General features: G+C 35.1%; 1 protein-coding gene across 7 annotated transcripts in view; it reads left to right on the top strand.

The window, feature by feature from the left end:
• LOC145265262 (kelch-like protein 5) overlaps positions 1-17,183 on the top strand; it is an 879,607-nt gene that overhangs the window by 439,975 nt on the left and 422,449 nt on the right. For 3 of the 7 annotated variants that reach the window (XM_080121443.1, XM_080121361.1, XM_080121212.1), the window contains exon 2: positions 8,290-8,318. The exons of the other annotated variants lie outside the window; for them this stretch is intronic. In XM_080121443.1, the coding sequence (XP_079977569.1) occupies positions 8,290-8,318 (29 nt within the window). The remainder of the gene's footprint in view (positions 1-8,289; positions 8,319-17,183) is intronic. 7 annotated transcript variants of the gene reach the window in all.

Genomic DNA, 17,183 nt, shown 5'->3' with positions numbered 1-17,183 from the left:
CCAGTCGATTACAATATGGTAGTCCTCAAGTCCAATGTAAACAAGTTTTTGTTGAGATGTTCCTTTAAATAATTAAAATTCTACACAATCTACATTATTAATGATGATTACACTACTACCTTACATTCATTAACTCTTAACCTTGTGTGGCTTTCGGGTCTTGATAAATGTGACTCCTTTGTAAAAAACAAAAAAAAAACCGCACAATATAATATGATATAATAAGAATTATTAAAAAATATTCCAATTTTGGGATGAAATCTGAAATATTTTCTGACTAATTATATACCTACTTAGCAATGTCGATGAGTAATTTTACTTTTGCTTAGCATGCCGTTTGTTTATATATATATATATATATATATATATATATATATATATATATATATATATATATATATATATATATATATAGTGGCGCAAAAAACAAATCCACACTTGTCATTTTTTCAAAATCCGCAAATTTAAGCTAAATTGAATGTAATTGTTTAAACAACCTATGCCTAATTTGATTCGCCTTTTATTCCTCTGTATATTTTGCATATTTATATTTGACTTTTTACTGAAGTATCCTAGTGTTCACATCAGTTTCAAAAATTAACTATAGAAAATCCTAATGTTCACGTCAATTTCAAAAATTAACTATAGAAGATAAAAATAAAATAAAATAAACACACTTATTCATAAATAATTTTATTAAAAAAAAAAAACTAACATAATATCCAAAGTATAAATCAAAACACAAAATGACATATCTAAAATTACACCGAGGTTGAAAGTAGATCAGCTCACTAAAAAACACACAAAGGGAAAAGGGTGGACTTGAAGTCAACTGTACCTTTGTCCTTTAAGTGCCTACTCATTGGCTGATTAGGATGAGTACGGTTACAACTAAGAAGCTGATTGGCTAACTAGAAAATTCAATACCATGTGCGTTTATAAAAATGTGCGGTAACCCCAATTTTTTGCATAAGCCTGATGAATTCTCACGAGGATGAAATGTGGAATATTCTGTGCAGCTTAATTGCCATATATATTTTCATAACTTACTATATATATATATATATATATATATATATATATATATATATATATATATCAGTATGCTCTCTATTTAAGAATTCAGGTGATAGGTCATCTCCCTCTCAGTACAGACCAATAAGTCTCCTGTGTGTCATGAGTAAGTTGCTGCAATCCATATTAAATAAAGAAGTCGTCAACCACCTCAGCAGGAATAACCTTCTTAGTGACATGCAATATGGTTTCCATCCTGCTAGATCTACAGCAGATGTGCTAATGGTTATATCTCATAGGATTAGTGAATCTCTCGACAAAAGCTTCCTTTCCAGGGCAATTGCTCTTGACATATTAAAGGCCTTTGATAAGGTATGGCATAAGGGCCTACTTCACAAGATTTCCAGCTACAATATAACTGGAAATGTTTTCTCAAATATTAAATCATTTCTCTCTGATAGGCTCATAAGAGTAGTGGTTGATGGGCAGAAATCAGAAGCCCACAGTATTAATGCTGGAGTCCCTCAGGGGTCCATCCTGGGTCCAACTCTCTTCCTGATCTACATCAATGATCTCCCAAAACACATATTTAAATCATTTGTTGACATCTATGCTGATGACACGACCATCTATGGCAACACATCAAAGGTCATAAATGACAAAGTTCTCTCTGATTCTCTCTCCTCTGATCTTGAGTGCGTGGTACAATGGGGGAAGAGGTGGCTGGTTACTTTTAATGCATCTAAAATCAAGTTTCTATCTTTAAATCATCAACGCTCTGATCCCCATCTGGCATCAATTGAAATGGATGGCTCTCGTCTTGGGGAGGCTCCATGTTTTGACAAGCTTCTGGGATTGACCTCTACTCCTGATCTAAAATGGAACACGTACATCAAATCTGTTGCCAAGGTTGCTGGAAATATGGTGGGATCCTTGTACTGCTCCAGAAGATATCTCACTGCTGATGCAACTCTCTATCTATATAAGAGCCAAGTATGTGCAAGGATGGAGTACTGCTGCCACATCTGGGCAGGAGCTGCTAAAAACAGTCTATCCTGCCTTGACAGAGTACAAAATAGACTTGGTAACTTAGTAGGGATGCCCTTTTCCCTGCAACCTCTCTCCTGCAGAAGAAACGTTGCAAGCCTGTCTTTGTTCTATTGTTATTTCCATAGCAAGTGCTCGTCTGAGCTCCAATCTCTGGTCCCCCCTCGCCAATCTTTCATGAAAAACACCCATCTAGCTGAAACCACTGTCTATAATTTTCCCCACTCTTTATCCGTGCCCAAATCAAAACGTAGATTCCATGAACAAAGCTTATTTCTTAGAACTTCACGCCTTTGGAACTCTGTACCGTCTGCCTGCTTCCCTCCGGACTACAACTTGGATGTCTTCAAGTCTAATGTTAACAAATTCCTAATGAACCGCCCCCTTAAGTAAACACTTCATCAAATCTCCTCACTAACGTAATGTACTTGCAATAACCCTTATCCCTGAGTGGCTTCCGGGCCTTGATAAGTGGTGATCACTGTGTTTGCCTGTTTCCCACCTGACTACAACTTGGATGTCTTCATGTCCAACATAAATAAATTCCTGATGAACCGCCGTCTTAAGTAAAACACTTTATCAAATCTCTATTACTAACGATTACTACGATATTATCCCATTGATTACTGTACACGCAATAACCCTTATCCCCGAGTGGCCTCTGGTCCTTCATAAGTGGTGAATACCATGTAATATATATATATATATATATATATGTACATATATATATATATATATATATATATATATATATATATATATATATATATATATATATAATAATGAGGACAAGACGTACATAAGATTCCTCATTCCTTCCTGGACAGCACCGGATATTTGCTAGCATTTAAGTATAACTCACGTTCTAAAAAGCATATTAGTATAACTTTTTTCTTTTTTTTTTTTTTTTTACATGGGTGTCACCACTTATCAAGGCCCAGAGGCCACTCAAGGATAAGGGTTAATAGGTATACATTAGTCATTGTGATTTTAGCATAGTAAACAGTGGGAATTTTGTAACTTGGATTACTTAGGGGGACGATTCAATTAGAACTTGTTCACATTGGACCTTTTCTTTTTTTTTTTTTTTTTTTCATAGGCATCAACACACTATCAAGGCCAAGAGGCCACTCAAGGATAAGGGTTAAAGAGTGTACAGTAGAAATTGGACAATATAATAATCATTAGTAATGAAAATTTGTTAAATTTGATAACATATGGAACGGCTCATCAAGAACTTATTTACGTTAGACTTGAAGACAACCATATTGTAGTCAGCCGGAAAGCAGGAAAACGGAAGACAATTCCACAGGCGTGCAGTTCTAATAAAAAAGCTTTGTTCATGGAATCTACGTTTAGGTTTAGGCACAGATAAAGAGTGGGGGGAATTATTGATAGTGTTTACAGCTAGACGAGTGTTTCTTGTGAAAGTTTGGCGAGGGGGGACCATAGATTGAAGCTCAGTCGAACACTTTCCATGAAAATAACGATACATCAGAGACAAACTCGCAACATCTCTTCTGTGAGATAGAGGTTGCAAGGAAGAGAAAAGGACATCTCCTACGAGGCTACGAAGTCTATTTTGAACTCTATGAAGGCAGGACAAGTCCTTTCTAGCAGCTCCTGCCCAGATGTAGCAACAGTATTCCATCCTTGGACGTACCTGGCTCTTATATAAATAGAGAATTGCATCAGCAGTGAGATATCTACTGGATCGATAGAAAGATCCCACCATTTTTCCAGCGGCCTTGGCAACAGATTTGATGTACGTGTTCCATTTAAGATCAGGAGTAATGGTCAAGCCCAGAAGCTTGTCAAAACTTGAGGCCTCCTGAAGACGAGAGCCATTCATTTCAATTGATGGCAGATGGGGATCAGAATGTTGATGATGTAAAGAGAGAAGCTTGGTTTTAGATGCATTAAAAGTAACCAGCCACTCCTTTCCCCATTGGACTACATGCTCAAGATCAGAGGAGAGAGAATTGGAGAGAACTTGGTCGTTTACTGTCTTAGATGTGCTACCATAAATGGTAGTGTCGTCAGCATAAATGTCTACAAATGATGTAAGGATGTGATTTGGAAGATCATTAATGTAGATCAGGAAAAGAGTTGGGCCCAGGATGGACCCCTGAGGGACACCGGCATTAATACTGTGGGCTTCTGATTTTTGCCCCTCAACTACTACTCTTATGAACCTATCAGAAAGAAATGATTTAATAATTGAGAAGACATTTCCAGCTATACCATAGCTAGAGATCTTATGAAGTAAACCTTTATGCCATACCCTATCAAAGGCCTTAGATATGTCAAGAGCAATTGCCCTAGAAAGATTGCCACCGTCGAGAGATTTGCTAATCCTATGAGATATAACTGTAAGCACATCTGCTGTAGATCTAGCAGAACGGAAACCATATTGAGTGTCACTAAGAAGGTTATTTTTGTTGAGATGGTTGATTACTTCTGTATTTAACACAGATTCCAGCAACTTACTCATGACGCACAGGAGACTTATTGGCCTGTACTGAGAGGGGGATGAGCGATCACCTGAATTCTTAAATACAGGGCATACTGATGAAATTTTCCAGGGAGATGGGAAACTATTCTCCTTAAGACAACGTTTAAATAGTTTTGTAAGTATGGGCGCTAGTTCAGGTTGAAGTTTTTTGAGTACTATAATTGGAATACCGTCCGGGCCAGTTGCTTTACTGGAATCAAGGTTTTTGATTAGCTTGGCAACATCACGTACAGATATACATATCTCACATAGTGTGTTTTCAGATACAGGAGGAAATATAGGGGGTTGGCGGCCTTGATCGCAAAAGGTAGAATTAGCTGCAAAGTTCTTGACAAAGAGTTTGGCTTTGTCTGATGCTGACGAGATTACCTCAGGTCCATTGATGATAGTTGGGATGGAGTACACGCTTCTGTTCAGAATTCTGTTTGCTATTTGCCAAAACTGGTGGGAACCAAGCCGCTGCTCAGCTACTTTGGACTTAACAGATTGAGCATACAACCATCTTGCGCTCTTTATTACTTTCTTACAACTTTAATTTTCTGTTTGTATAGCTTTTAAGATTCTCAGTCAATGGAAGAGAGAATTTAATAAATAATGCATCAAAAGTGGAGAATAATCTTTATGTTCAATATAAATGGAAAATTGACTTTCCCTGATCTTTTTGCATTTTAACGAAAGACGCTTTATTTTCATCTTAAAGGAATGCATTCATTTCTTAGAAAAACAGCCGTTTCATGTTTTTGCAGTTGCATATGAAATAATTAAATCGTTTCGCAACTGGAAAATATAAGTAAACTGATAAAAAATGTTTAAATTAAAACTTTTAACAGAGTATTTATGAAGACTTATATGAAATATGATTTATTGAAAACTGACTGGGGGGGATTCTATTTTTTCTTTTCATATTTACGCGCTTATATATACATGTTTTTTGGTTCATTTACAATTTAACAAACACGCATACAGAATGATTTTTTTTTATCACATTTTCACCCCAAACAAGGCACAGTGCCATTTTGATGTAGAGGGTTACTATCAAGGACACAAGTTGTAGGGATACTATATAGGGAGTTGAGCAGCAAGATGTCTGTTTATATTACATTTGAACTCCTGCATTTCAGTACAGTTGGTGAAGCAGGAATCTGGAAAGGAATTCCAAAATCTATCAGTTCTGGGGAAGAAGCTATTAAAGCAGAAGGCTTTCTTACATCTAGGGATCTCTGCTGTGTAGGGGTGGGACTTTGCTGCTTGTCAGGTTTATCGGGGGTATTTACGTCAAGGATTTAAAAACGATATGGTCTCTGAAAGACCTAAACCTTATACTGGTTGTAATGTGGATAATTAATCTAAAAAACAAAAAACCTTCAGAAAAAATACTTGGAAATAATCTCTAGAAGACCAAGCTGTAACAAGCTCTCATTTGAAAACACTCGTCTATCTGAAACTACTATCAATAATTTCCCCCACTCTTTATCTGTGCCTAAACCTAAACACAGATTCCATGAATAAAGCTTCTTTCTTAGAATTTCACGCCTGTGGAACTCTTTTCCGTTTGCCTGCTTTCATCAGCTTACTACAATATGGTTGTCTTCAAGTCCAACGTAAACAAGTTCTTGATGAGCCGTCCCCTTTAGTAATCCAATTTACCAAATTTCCACTACTAATGATTACTATGTAAGTGTGTGCATTTGGATTCTTAATCCGACAGGGGGATGTGATGCGTCTAGTGTGTTAGGTATAAGTTAGTGTTAAGTTCATGCTTGCATGCCATCTCGCTTGCAGCTAACACTGTTGGTTAACGTCGTGGTGAAAAGGGAGTAGCTATGCATAAGTCTTCCCTGCCAGTACATAGCCTCTTCATCATCAGAACTCCTACAGTCTCCATGTTGGCCACACACGATAACTGGGTGCCTTGCAGCCCCAGGCTAAACTTGTAGGAGATCTCGGAGTAATAGGGGACCCCAGAGGTAGTGCATTATGGCCTACCGATGTGTGGACATGCCCTGGTACACTACCAACCCCTACCCCACTGTCTTGTGGGTGCCCTTAGTTGGGCGAAGACTAGGGGAACTAACCCCAAAATCAAACACCACTGCCTTGTGGGCCTTATCACAGCAAAAGGCTAAGAGATGGGAACTCTGACTTCAAATCCTACTGCTGCCTTGAAGTTTTCCTTAAAAGGCTATGGAACCTCATCCAGAAAGAAAAGGCATAGTAGCGGACACGATAGGGTGACTGTTTACCTTACTGAGATTACTTTCGGCCAGAAGCTGCAGCTTCCTCTGCTGCCAGTCATTGCAGGTTCGCTCCACTGGACATGAGCATTGGAGGTTCAGAGGGTGCCTATCTGATGCACAACAGATACTGCACCTAAACTGCGCAAGCAAGTTTGGAGCCAAAGTGGAATGTCCTGTGGTAATAGAGGGAAACTACGCCAACACCGAAGGATAAAGCACTGTGACCCCAACTAGTCATTGTAAGAATTGATGGACTGCATGATTATGATGATGATTACTATGATAGTGTCCCATTGACTACTGCACATTTACTAACCCTTATCCTCGAGTGGCCTCCGGGCCTTGATAAGTGGTGACTCCTTCGTAAAAAAAATAAAACAAAATACAGATAGCAACCATAAAGAGAACCACGTCTATTCTTAAAAAGAGCCTTCAGATATAAATCTAAATTGTAATCAATTAAATAATAAATTAATTAAATTTCTAGGAAGGAGCCCCATGATCTCTTAAAAATAATTGGAGTAAATTTAAAAAAAATGTTTATATGCTTATAGGTACATGATTCATTTGTAAACTAAGTAACCGATTAATATGAATTTTTGAAACACGGCTGTTAGGTTGTAACGTGGGTTATATTTATTTCCATGTAATATGCAAAAGAGGGGTTTAAGTTCTTTATGAACATACAGATGCGTTCGAGTTTTGTGAAATTTTAATAATAATGATTAGATATCAATTAAAATTGAGTATATCTTCATTTTTCTTTTCAGTAGAGGACATAAAAATAGTTCAAGACTGTTCTGTTCAGGTAAATTAATTTGGCCCATCCTAAGATATACAGAGATATAATTTTATGCGTAAATTTTTCAGTATTTACTTCAACAGTGCTCAATGCATAGGTAGAACTAGGTAGTAAGTTATGAAAAAAAAAAAATATATATATATATATATATATATATATATATATATATATATATTAAAAACTATACCTATGGCAAGTTACCTACACAAAATCGTTTGTTTCATTCTTTAAATCATCAGGCTAAATTCATAGATGTACATTCTAGGATTGTTTTTTGGCTAAGCAATGTCATCTCTGACTTCACACTAATTAGTTCTTTTAATTTATCACATCTCACTCCCTATTCGTTTTATTGCAACCGATGATGTTTTCTCGCTTTGTTGAAAATAGTTTTTAATGCTCTTATCTACATTTATTAGGTCAAATAAATAAAAGATGATTTTACCAGAATGAATTCAGAGGTACCGACTTATTACTGCAGCTATATGATCCCTTTTTTAACTATAGCCAAGTTTAATTTGTGTATCTACTTTGAACACGAATGTATAATTAATATTAAAGAGGCTTTATTTTCCCATGTTTTTTTATCTACTTATTTTTATATTTTTTCATTTAGTTATTCCAAACTAAATTATATGTATATATATATATATTCTTTTGTTTTTCTTTTTCAGGTAAGTGTTCCTTCAGAAACATGCTGGTGGTAAGACCTATTTTATTTTTTATTTAATTATTTTCTTGTTTTCTTTTGAAATAAATAATTAAAAACGTCTATTTTTGTTTTAAATGTAATCTGCCGATTCCGCTTCTTTTCTTTTTTGGCTGCACTTTAGGTTGCAATAGATCCAACTTAATAAAGTATGTTTATAAACGCTGTCAAAGTTTTTAGTTCACAAGAAGGTAAATGGGTTCATCACCGAAAATGGTGTGAAAATCGCAACCAAGAATAGTATAGTCTGAATAATTCAAATAATATGATTTTTATTAATGTTTTAAGTTTATGGGGATTTGTATAGCGATTAGACTAAAGTGACTAGCTGAAAATAGATTACAGGATGGAATGATAAATTTGTCGTCCTAAAGAAAACAACAATACAGCTTTATTTTAAAAGTTTTATTGAAAAAATCAGTTCAGGTAACTTGATTATGTAGTAGAGCTGACATCTGTTTAATGTAACCACCTTCAGTCTCAATCATTGCCTCGATATGGGCCCGGAACTGGGAGCATGCTTTTTTCCACAAATGTCGCCAGAGCTCAGCAAATACTTGGCGGATGCCAGCGATCAGGCTGGCTTTGGTGTTGTTGGAGGTCATGTTGGTGATATTCTCGATGTATAATCAAATGAAGCAGTCCAACGGATTCAGGTCTGAGGATGATAGGGGAGGAGCAGTGAGAGAAGGGCACAAAATCGTAGCATTCCTTCTAAAGCCAAGCCTGGGTCTCTTTGGACTTGTGGGCCAGCACCGAGTCCTGTTGCCACACCCAGGATCTACCAGCAGCCACCTGATTGCACCAGGGGATCACCACACTCTTCAGCACATCCAGATACACTTTGGTGTTGACTTTCAAGCTGACTTCGAAGATGTGAGCTGGCATGCTGTGGCCCTCACTTGGAACCACACCAAAGACCATAACCGTGGTTGGAAACTTTATTGAGTTGTGCTCACAAGCATTGAACCGTCCGGATTTGCATTTTGAGATGGTCTTGTTGTCATAACTTGAATCGGTAGAGAGCATGAGTTGTACAGTGGCGCATCTCTGATCCCACTTGTTAAACATTGTGCCACTTTCAAACATAATACAAGGCTCCTACCACTCTTTGGATTTGTACACAACTGTCCAACTAGTAGACGGTCTGTAACAAAAAAAAAAGAAAACCGATTTTTATCAAACGGAAATGGAATCATGTCTTTTCTAGGGCGACAATTATATCATTCCACCCGGTAGTATGAGAAAAAATAACTGATGTCCATATTTTGACAAGCAAAAAATCCCCCCCCCCAAATAGAATTGCTTATTCTGTTATTGTCATTGGTTTCCCCTATTCTTTCTAACATCAGGTATTTACTATCGAAAATGGTGCTATGAAACCGACTGAATTTTGAACTTGGTATACCAGTCTGCATCGCTATTCACTTCGCCACCGTCAGCGCCACCTTGCCGAATTTTTCTGAAAAGTAGGAAATAGCTAATGAGTTATGAATTAGAAACATCGGCCGATGTTTTGAAAATAAATAAAAATTAACTTTCGCTCTTAAGTTTTTCTTCTCTTCACTTAATAATAATAATAATAAAAAAATAAGAAAATAGAAGAACCAAGAAAGAATACACTAGGATTAGGGGAACAACCAATTCATATGTGCCTTCTTCTTTAGATAAACAAAGAACATATGTTTTTATCAATAAGAAAACTGTTTTACATTATTTCCACTAAGTGTAGTAACTTCTATGTTGATTTAATATAATGTCAATCATTGGGTAAAGGGGTCCGAGTGGTCTAATGAATATTGACTCGAACTATATAATCAGCTCATCCGAGTTCAAACACGTTGGATTAAATAAATGGTTAATTTTGAAATACCACATCCGGGTAACTAATGTGGGGCTGTATGATAGTGTTGCAGGAGTTAAATATTAGAAGATAGCAGCAATAGAGATTCAAACGTATGTAAATTTTCGTATTCTTGTCATCAATATCATCTTTGATCTAACATCCGTCTCACATGCTGGCATGTGTTGGAAGACTTTTCGAAATTGACTTCTACACTAACTTATCTCTGACCAGATCCTTATTCATTTTTCTCTTGAATCCATACTTCTCACTGCCTCTCATGTTTTCCATGGCCTTTCCCTGACAATTGACCCTGCTACTTCAACTGTTCTGCAGAAATTTCACCGATTCTTTCAATGTAACAAAACCAACGAAGTCTCCTGTTCTGTTCTTTACACATTTCCCTATACTGTCCAGATTTAATCATCCTCTGAGGTCATCAGATCTAAGTTTGTCTTTAAAACTCACATCCATCGTATCCACCCTGTAAATCTTTTTCATATCATTTTCATCTCATTGTTCGCTACAAATGCACAGAGGACTACGACAAAAGCACTTGAAGTAAACTAGAAAATATGCCTGCCGAAATGTTGTCAGTATGAGAATAAATGCCCGATTGTGACAAAAAAAAAAAAATAAATAAAATAAAAAAAACAGGGCGTTTTATGTGATAAGCATGTTTAAAACATGCAAGATTTTACCAGACTATGAAAGCTGATTTAACTGCCAGGAGCCATGTTATTTTGGGGAGGATCTCTTGAGAGTGATATCATGATTAAACGATAATGATTGTTATGCAACTGTTATCACACAAGATATTTAAATGAATCAGTAATAGATTGCATTAAGATATACTGTTAATTACAAGATAAGAAAATAAATTAAGAAAGGAATTAATTAATTTAGAAGACGTATATCAAAAGCCCATATATTTTATTACTGTACGTATTGTTATGACTGGATTCCTTTCTAATATCACCATATACACCTTATCGCCTGTCACCCTTAGCCAAACGGTCCCACATTTTTTAAGTCTCAATTGTTAGATTATGTTTAAATTCCTTTGTCAAATATCCTTGTTGATTGTTTATATACAAGATTTATTAGCTAACTCCACTTTCCTCTGGTTTTACACCTCCAGATTTCCACATTTATTTTATAATCCAAGAATCGGTCTTCTCAACCAACCAACCAACCAACCAACATAGCCGGTTGTTTGTAATAAATGAACTAAATTCATAGATATGAAACTTGTGTTGCAAAAATCCTTGTTCTAAATTTCAATTGCTTCTCAAGTTTCCTTTTACGCTGTTATCAAATCTTCTAGTTTTAATTTTAAAAGATGGAAATAAAACGAAAGAAAAAAAAATATATTACTTCATTAAAGGAGTTTTCGTAGTTAAAATGTAAAGGAATGAGAACTGTGGATTTATTTTACACTTTTTTTTATTTTTATTATTTAGATACTTTTTATACTTTTTATACTTTTTATACTCAACATTTGTTTTTAATTTTAGTTCAGTTTTTTTTTTCCCGTTCCTCAATTCCTGTGCTCTTCGAACTAATCGCAACTGATTGAAAGATATCGCGACTATTTAGATTTTTAAATTCATTTTGTTTTATTCACTGCTCTGATTTTTAAAACAAAATCTCTTTGCCATCCTTTCTTAAATAATTCTTTTCTTTGTAATGATAAAAAAGACACAATTCATCGACTTGACACAAATTTTCAAACTTTCTAGAAATACTCTTTTCTGTTAATCTTTTATCTATTATTATACTAAATGTGAGTTAATCAACGTTTGTTTCCGTTTGTTTGCCATTTTCAATATACTTTAACTAGAAGATTATCCACCCCAGAAGGGGGCAAAATTAATTCCCAGAAAGGAACAGTTTTGCGCTACTTTTATGTCTTAGGAAGATTAAAATCCAAATATAATGTGGATTATCTGGATTATTCGAACGACTGTTTTTATATTGGATGTTATTTTCACAACGTTTCGACTGATGTAACATCTGATCTTCTTTAAGTACATCTTGTCAAACTTGGGAATCTTTCTGTCGAACTCAGAAATCTGTATGGAATTTTGAACAAACCCCTTTATTTAATCGACGGGGATAGCTTGCTCTTGTTCGGACAGACATGAACTTTCGACCTCAAGAAAACTGCCATTTAGAATAGATTTTGTTTTTATATAGGCATCACAACTTATCAAGTCCAAGAGGTCACTCGAGGATAAGGATTAAGATTATTACTTATCCGTTATGCCACGTGTCCTGAAGAAGATAGGAGGTTACATCGACCGAGACATTCTGAGAATAACATCCAAGATGAGAACAGTACTTTAAATAATCCAAATAATAGAAATTATCGATCCTCATCTATAATATAAATTTTACCTGCCTGTTTAAATGTATGCATGTATGTATGTATGTATGTATGTATGCCTAAAACTTTAGACGGAGGTGACCGATTTTCATGTGATCGGTATCATTTTGAAGTTCGACCCTTCGGACGACAAATATCGAAAAATTGGCTAAAAACATTAATTCCGTCACCCTCAATTGGGTACTTATCTACGGAGGCGTCGCTTTTTTCAACGATATTTTCGAAAGTCATTTCCTCTTTTCGATTGACTAGCCTTAATTTAAACCTACGTCACTTCCAATTTGGCGATGGGCGCAACAGCAAAGACGTCACGTTTTTTCACGTTCTTTTCCTTATTTGCAGTACGGGTTCGAACCTGCTTACCTACTACCACTTTTTTTTTTTTTTTTTTGCTCAACACACACCTTCAAACACTCGGGCAACGCCGGGCACCCAGGCTAGTCTAAAATAATTCCTAAACAAAATACAGTGATACTAAACCTTAAATGTAGAATTCTTATTTTAATTTCGATCAAAATCCACTACACTATTTTGATTTTTAAAAATGTCTAAAATTTAATACTTAAGGGGTCTTAAGAATAAATTGAAATTGATTAAATATTATTTAATTACTATGGACTAAATTGAATTCAAATTTGATATGTTAGAATTGTCGAATTCCTTTAAAAAAATTTAAATACGCAAAAGAAACTGTAGTTTGGGGAATATTTATTAATTAATATCTAATACATATAGTTAAAATTTCACAAAATTCTTCAACTCCTTTTTACCCCTTAACATAAAACTAAATTAAACTAAATATAGCCAACCTTACGGCTACTGACGCCTAGAAACTAATGAGAAATATAAACTAGGATATATATATATATATATATATATATATATATATATATATATATATATATATATATATATATATCCTAGTTTATATATATTTCTCATTAGTTTGTATGTGGCTATGTATTTTATATATATATATATATATATATATATATATATATATATATATATATATCCTAGTTTATATATATTTCTCATTAGTTTGTATGTGGCTATGTATTTTATATATATATATATATATATATATATATATATATATATATATATATATAATTCTTTTTCTTTTGCAAATGGAAAATGTATCATTAATACTATTAGATTGGTGCAAAAAAGTCTTTTGTTCAACTTCAAAAGATCATAACTTTTTTCATAATAAACTTCATTAATCGAAATAAGAACCATTAGAATCGACACATTTTTGCCAACGAGAAACAAGTTTATTTATCCTATTAGCATAGAAATCCGGAGTTCTGGAAGCGATAAAGTCATTAAAGGCCAATTCGACATCATCTCGGCTTTTGAAGCAATTTTCGCACAGGAAGTTGTTGAGATGCTTGAAAAAAAAATGATAATCGGTGGGTGAGAGATCTGGTGAATATGACGGATGAGGCAGAGTTTTGTAGCCCAATTCGTTCAGCTTTTGCAGGGTCAGTTGAGCAACATGCGGGCGAGCATTGTCATGAAGGAGAATTGGTCCCTTCATATTGACCAATCTCGAGCACATCCGTTGAAGCTTCTGATGCATTTCATCAATTTGTCGGCAGTACTTCTCCGCTGTAATCGTTTCGCCCAGATTCAAGAAGCTATGATGGATGAGATCGGCTGCAGACCACCAGGCAGTCACCATAACCTTTTTTTTTAGTGTAATTTCGGCTTCAGGAAGTGTTATGGAGCTTCTCCGGCATCCAACCACTATGCCAAACGACAATTATTTTGATTAACGTTCAATTCATGCGGCACCCATTTATCCAACTGTTTTACTTCCCAATTTGCTTTAAATGGCGAACGACTGTTGAGTGGTTGACCGAGTTCAACAGCAACTTCTTATTGCAGGGATCAGATTCAATTAAGGCTTTCAAATGTTCGTTATCAAAATTTGGCTGCCAAGAGGTCAAACTTGAAAGAGTTGACCTTTGCAGACTCTACCAAACTCCTCCACCAATTTTGGGTCTAAATATTTGAAATTTTAGATGTAGGTTACCTGGACATGTGTCAAAATTTTTAATATATATATATATATATATATATATATATATATATATATATATATATATATATATATATATATATATATATATGCACATAAAGTTATGAACAGTACATAGGGCCCGAGCAAAGCCGGGCTGGACTGCTAGTATACATATAAATCTAAATAATCATGTGTCTATAATATGCTTACATCGTATATATACCAATTCTCAAATGCTCTCAAGCCAAACTCAGTATAGCTCATTTGCATATTACTTTTTTAAAGTTTCTAAATAAATGAATGTAATATATATGTATTAATGAATAATATTGTATATACGCAATAATTTCATCAACAGTACTTTTGTTTAATTATTATTGCAATTAAGTAAAGAGATTTTTATTAAAAACGATAGCACTTTCAAAAAACTGTTAGCATTGAATTTTAAAAGGAGATAATTGCACAAAACCTTTGGTATCAAATGGTGCTGATGTTGTAGGAAGCAGATACTACAATTTTATCTCAGCCAAAAGGCCAAGGAGCTAGAAAAAATGTTTTCTTCGTGATTAGGCATTTTTAAATGAATGAAATATCTTTAATTATATATAGTGTGTCCAGGTATGTTTTTAAAATAATTTTACATTTAATTTATTTATACCAATAATATTGTGAAGTCAGCATTTACCATAAAAGAGAAATATGTTTTATTTTTAACTTATTTATATCAATAATATTGTGAGGTCCACACACACACACACACACACACACACACACACACACACACACACACACATATTATACTTGTGCATAATTTGAACCAGACCTAACTCAGTGTCCGATCGGCTTTGCTCGGAACATGACGTCATGCATTCGGGTTTGATTGTAATCTGATGTAAGATGTCGGTCAGCCAATGATGCACTAGAAACTAGCAGACAAATTTTTCGAAATAAATTGGAAGAAGCAAAAAAAAACTATTAAATTCAATAAGCAGCACACTTGTGAAACATTTTTTCTGTAAACTGTCTCCCCCCCCAAAAAAAAAAAAAATGATGAATATTACCTGTTTGGAGAAAGTTTTGATGACGCCTGGACTAACGGTGTCGTACTGCCAGGAAAAGAACTAATTGCCCCCCCCCCCCAAAAAAACCCAAAAAACTGTATTTCATGTGGCAAATATCTATTATTGCAAAGCAAAGATCTGTGAAGTATGGCTGTGGGTGGCGTTGCACACACACCTAATGCCGACAATGGACGTTCATACGGGATGGAAGATTTTCCCAAAACTCAAAGCAGAAGGTCACCACCATTATCCGTTTTATTTGTTTGTGGGCCTACAACATGGTAGCCAAACAAAATATTACGCAAGAATGTGGGTTGTGTCATTGCATACTGTTACTGACTGAAAAAATGTCGTGACTATTCCTAAAACATCCCTGGCAGATTGGTGGCCTGGCGTGTACCGTCGAAATAGACGAATCAGTATTCAACCGTCGGAAATACGGGCGGCTACTAAAACCACTATGAGTGTGCGGCGGTTATGACCCCACGGAGAAGGAAGGTTTCTTCGTCGCAGTGCCAAATAGGAATGCTGAAACCCTTCTTCCTATTATAAAACAATATATTCTGTCGGGAACTACGGTCGTGTCAGACTGCTGGAAAGCATACAGCAGAGTGGGAGGAGAAGGGTTTCACAATTTAACAGTGAACTATAGCCGGGAACTTCTTGACAGTTACCTTTCGGAATTTATGTAGAGACAAAAATTTGGGTATGACTCTTTTGTGTCCATCCTAAACCACATTTTGGAAAGTTGGTGAATTTTCTTGCACATCCACTGTCTCTTTTCACCCTAGTTTGCCATCGTCTCATGCGATCGGTAGAAAAGTTTACGTAAACATAACGCACCCCCCCTTCCAAAAAGAACGTTGTCTAGTCACACCCTACCGAAAAAAAGCAAAACAAAACTTTATTAACCTTTTTCTTGAAAAAAAAAAAAAGTTTCTTTCATTGTAAAATTGACAATTTGAAAAAAAAAGCCTCACCTTACCGAAAAAAAAAAACATATTTTATTAACCTTTTTCTTGAAAAAAAAAAAATTTCCTTTGAAAAAAAAAAAGAGTTTCTTTAATTGTTATACAAAAACTTTAAAAAAAAAATTTGCTTATCTATTTTGTTTTTAACTTTTTCGTTAAACAAAAAAAAAATGCAGTAAAAAAAAGAAAAAAAAAGTTTTAAACTTGTTACGTTACTTTAAGGAGAAGTGCTTCCCAACATGCTGGAAAACCTCATCAGTATGCCCTGTATTTAAGAATTCAGGTGATAAGTCGTCTTCCTATCAGCACAGACCAATAAGTCTCCTGTGTGTCATAAGTAAGCTGCTGGAATCCATATTAAATAGAGAAGAAGTCAACCACCTCAGCAGAAATAATTTTCTTAGTTACACGCAATATGGTTTCTATTCTGCCAGATCTACAGCAGATGTGCTGACGGTTATATCTCATAGGATTAGTGAATCTCTTGACAAAAGCTTCCTTTCTAGGGCAATTGCTCTTGACATATCAAAAACCTTCGATAAGATATGGCATAAGGGCCTACTTCA

Source organism: Euprymna scolopes, chromosome 1, assembly GCF_053919585.1.
Source record: "Euprymna scolopes isolate OS-2025 chromosome 1, ASM5391958v1, whole genome shotgun sequence".
Taxonomy (NCBI): Eukaryota; Metazoa; Mollusca; class Cephalopoda; order Sepiida; family Sepiolidae; genus Euprymna; species Euprymna scolopes.
Note: the sequence above shows the minus strand (reverse complement) of the source record. Positions and strands in the feature narration are given on the sequence as shown.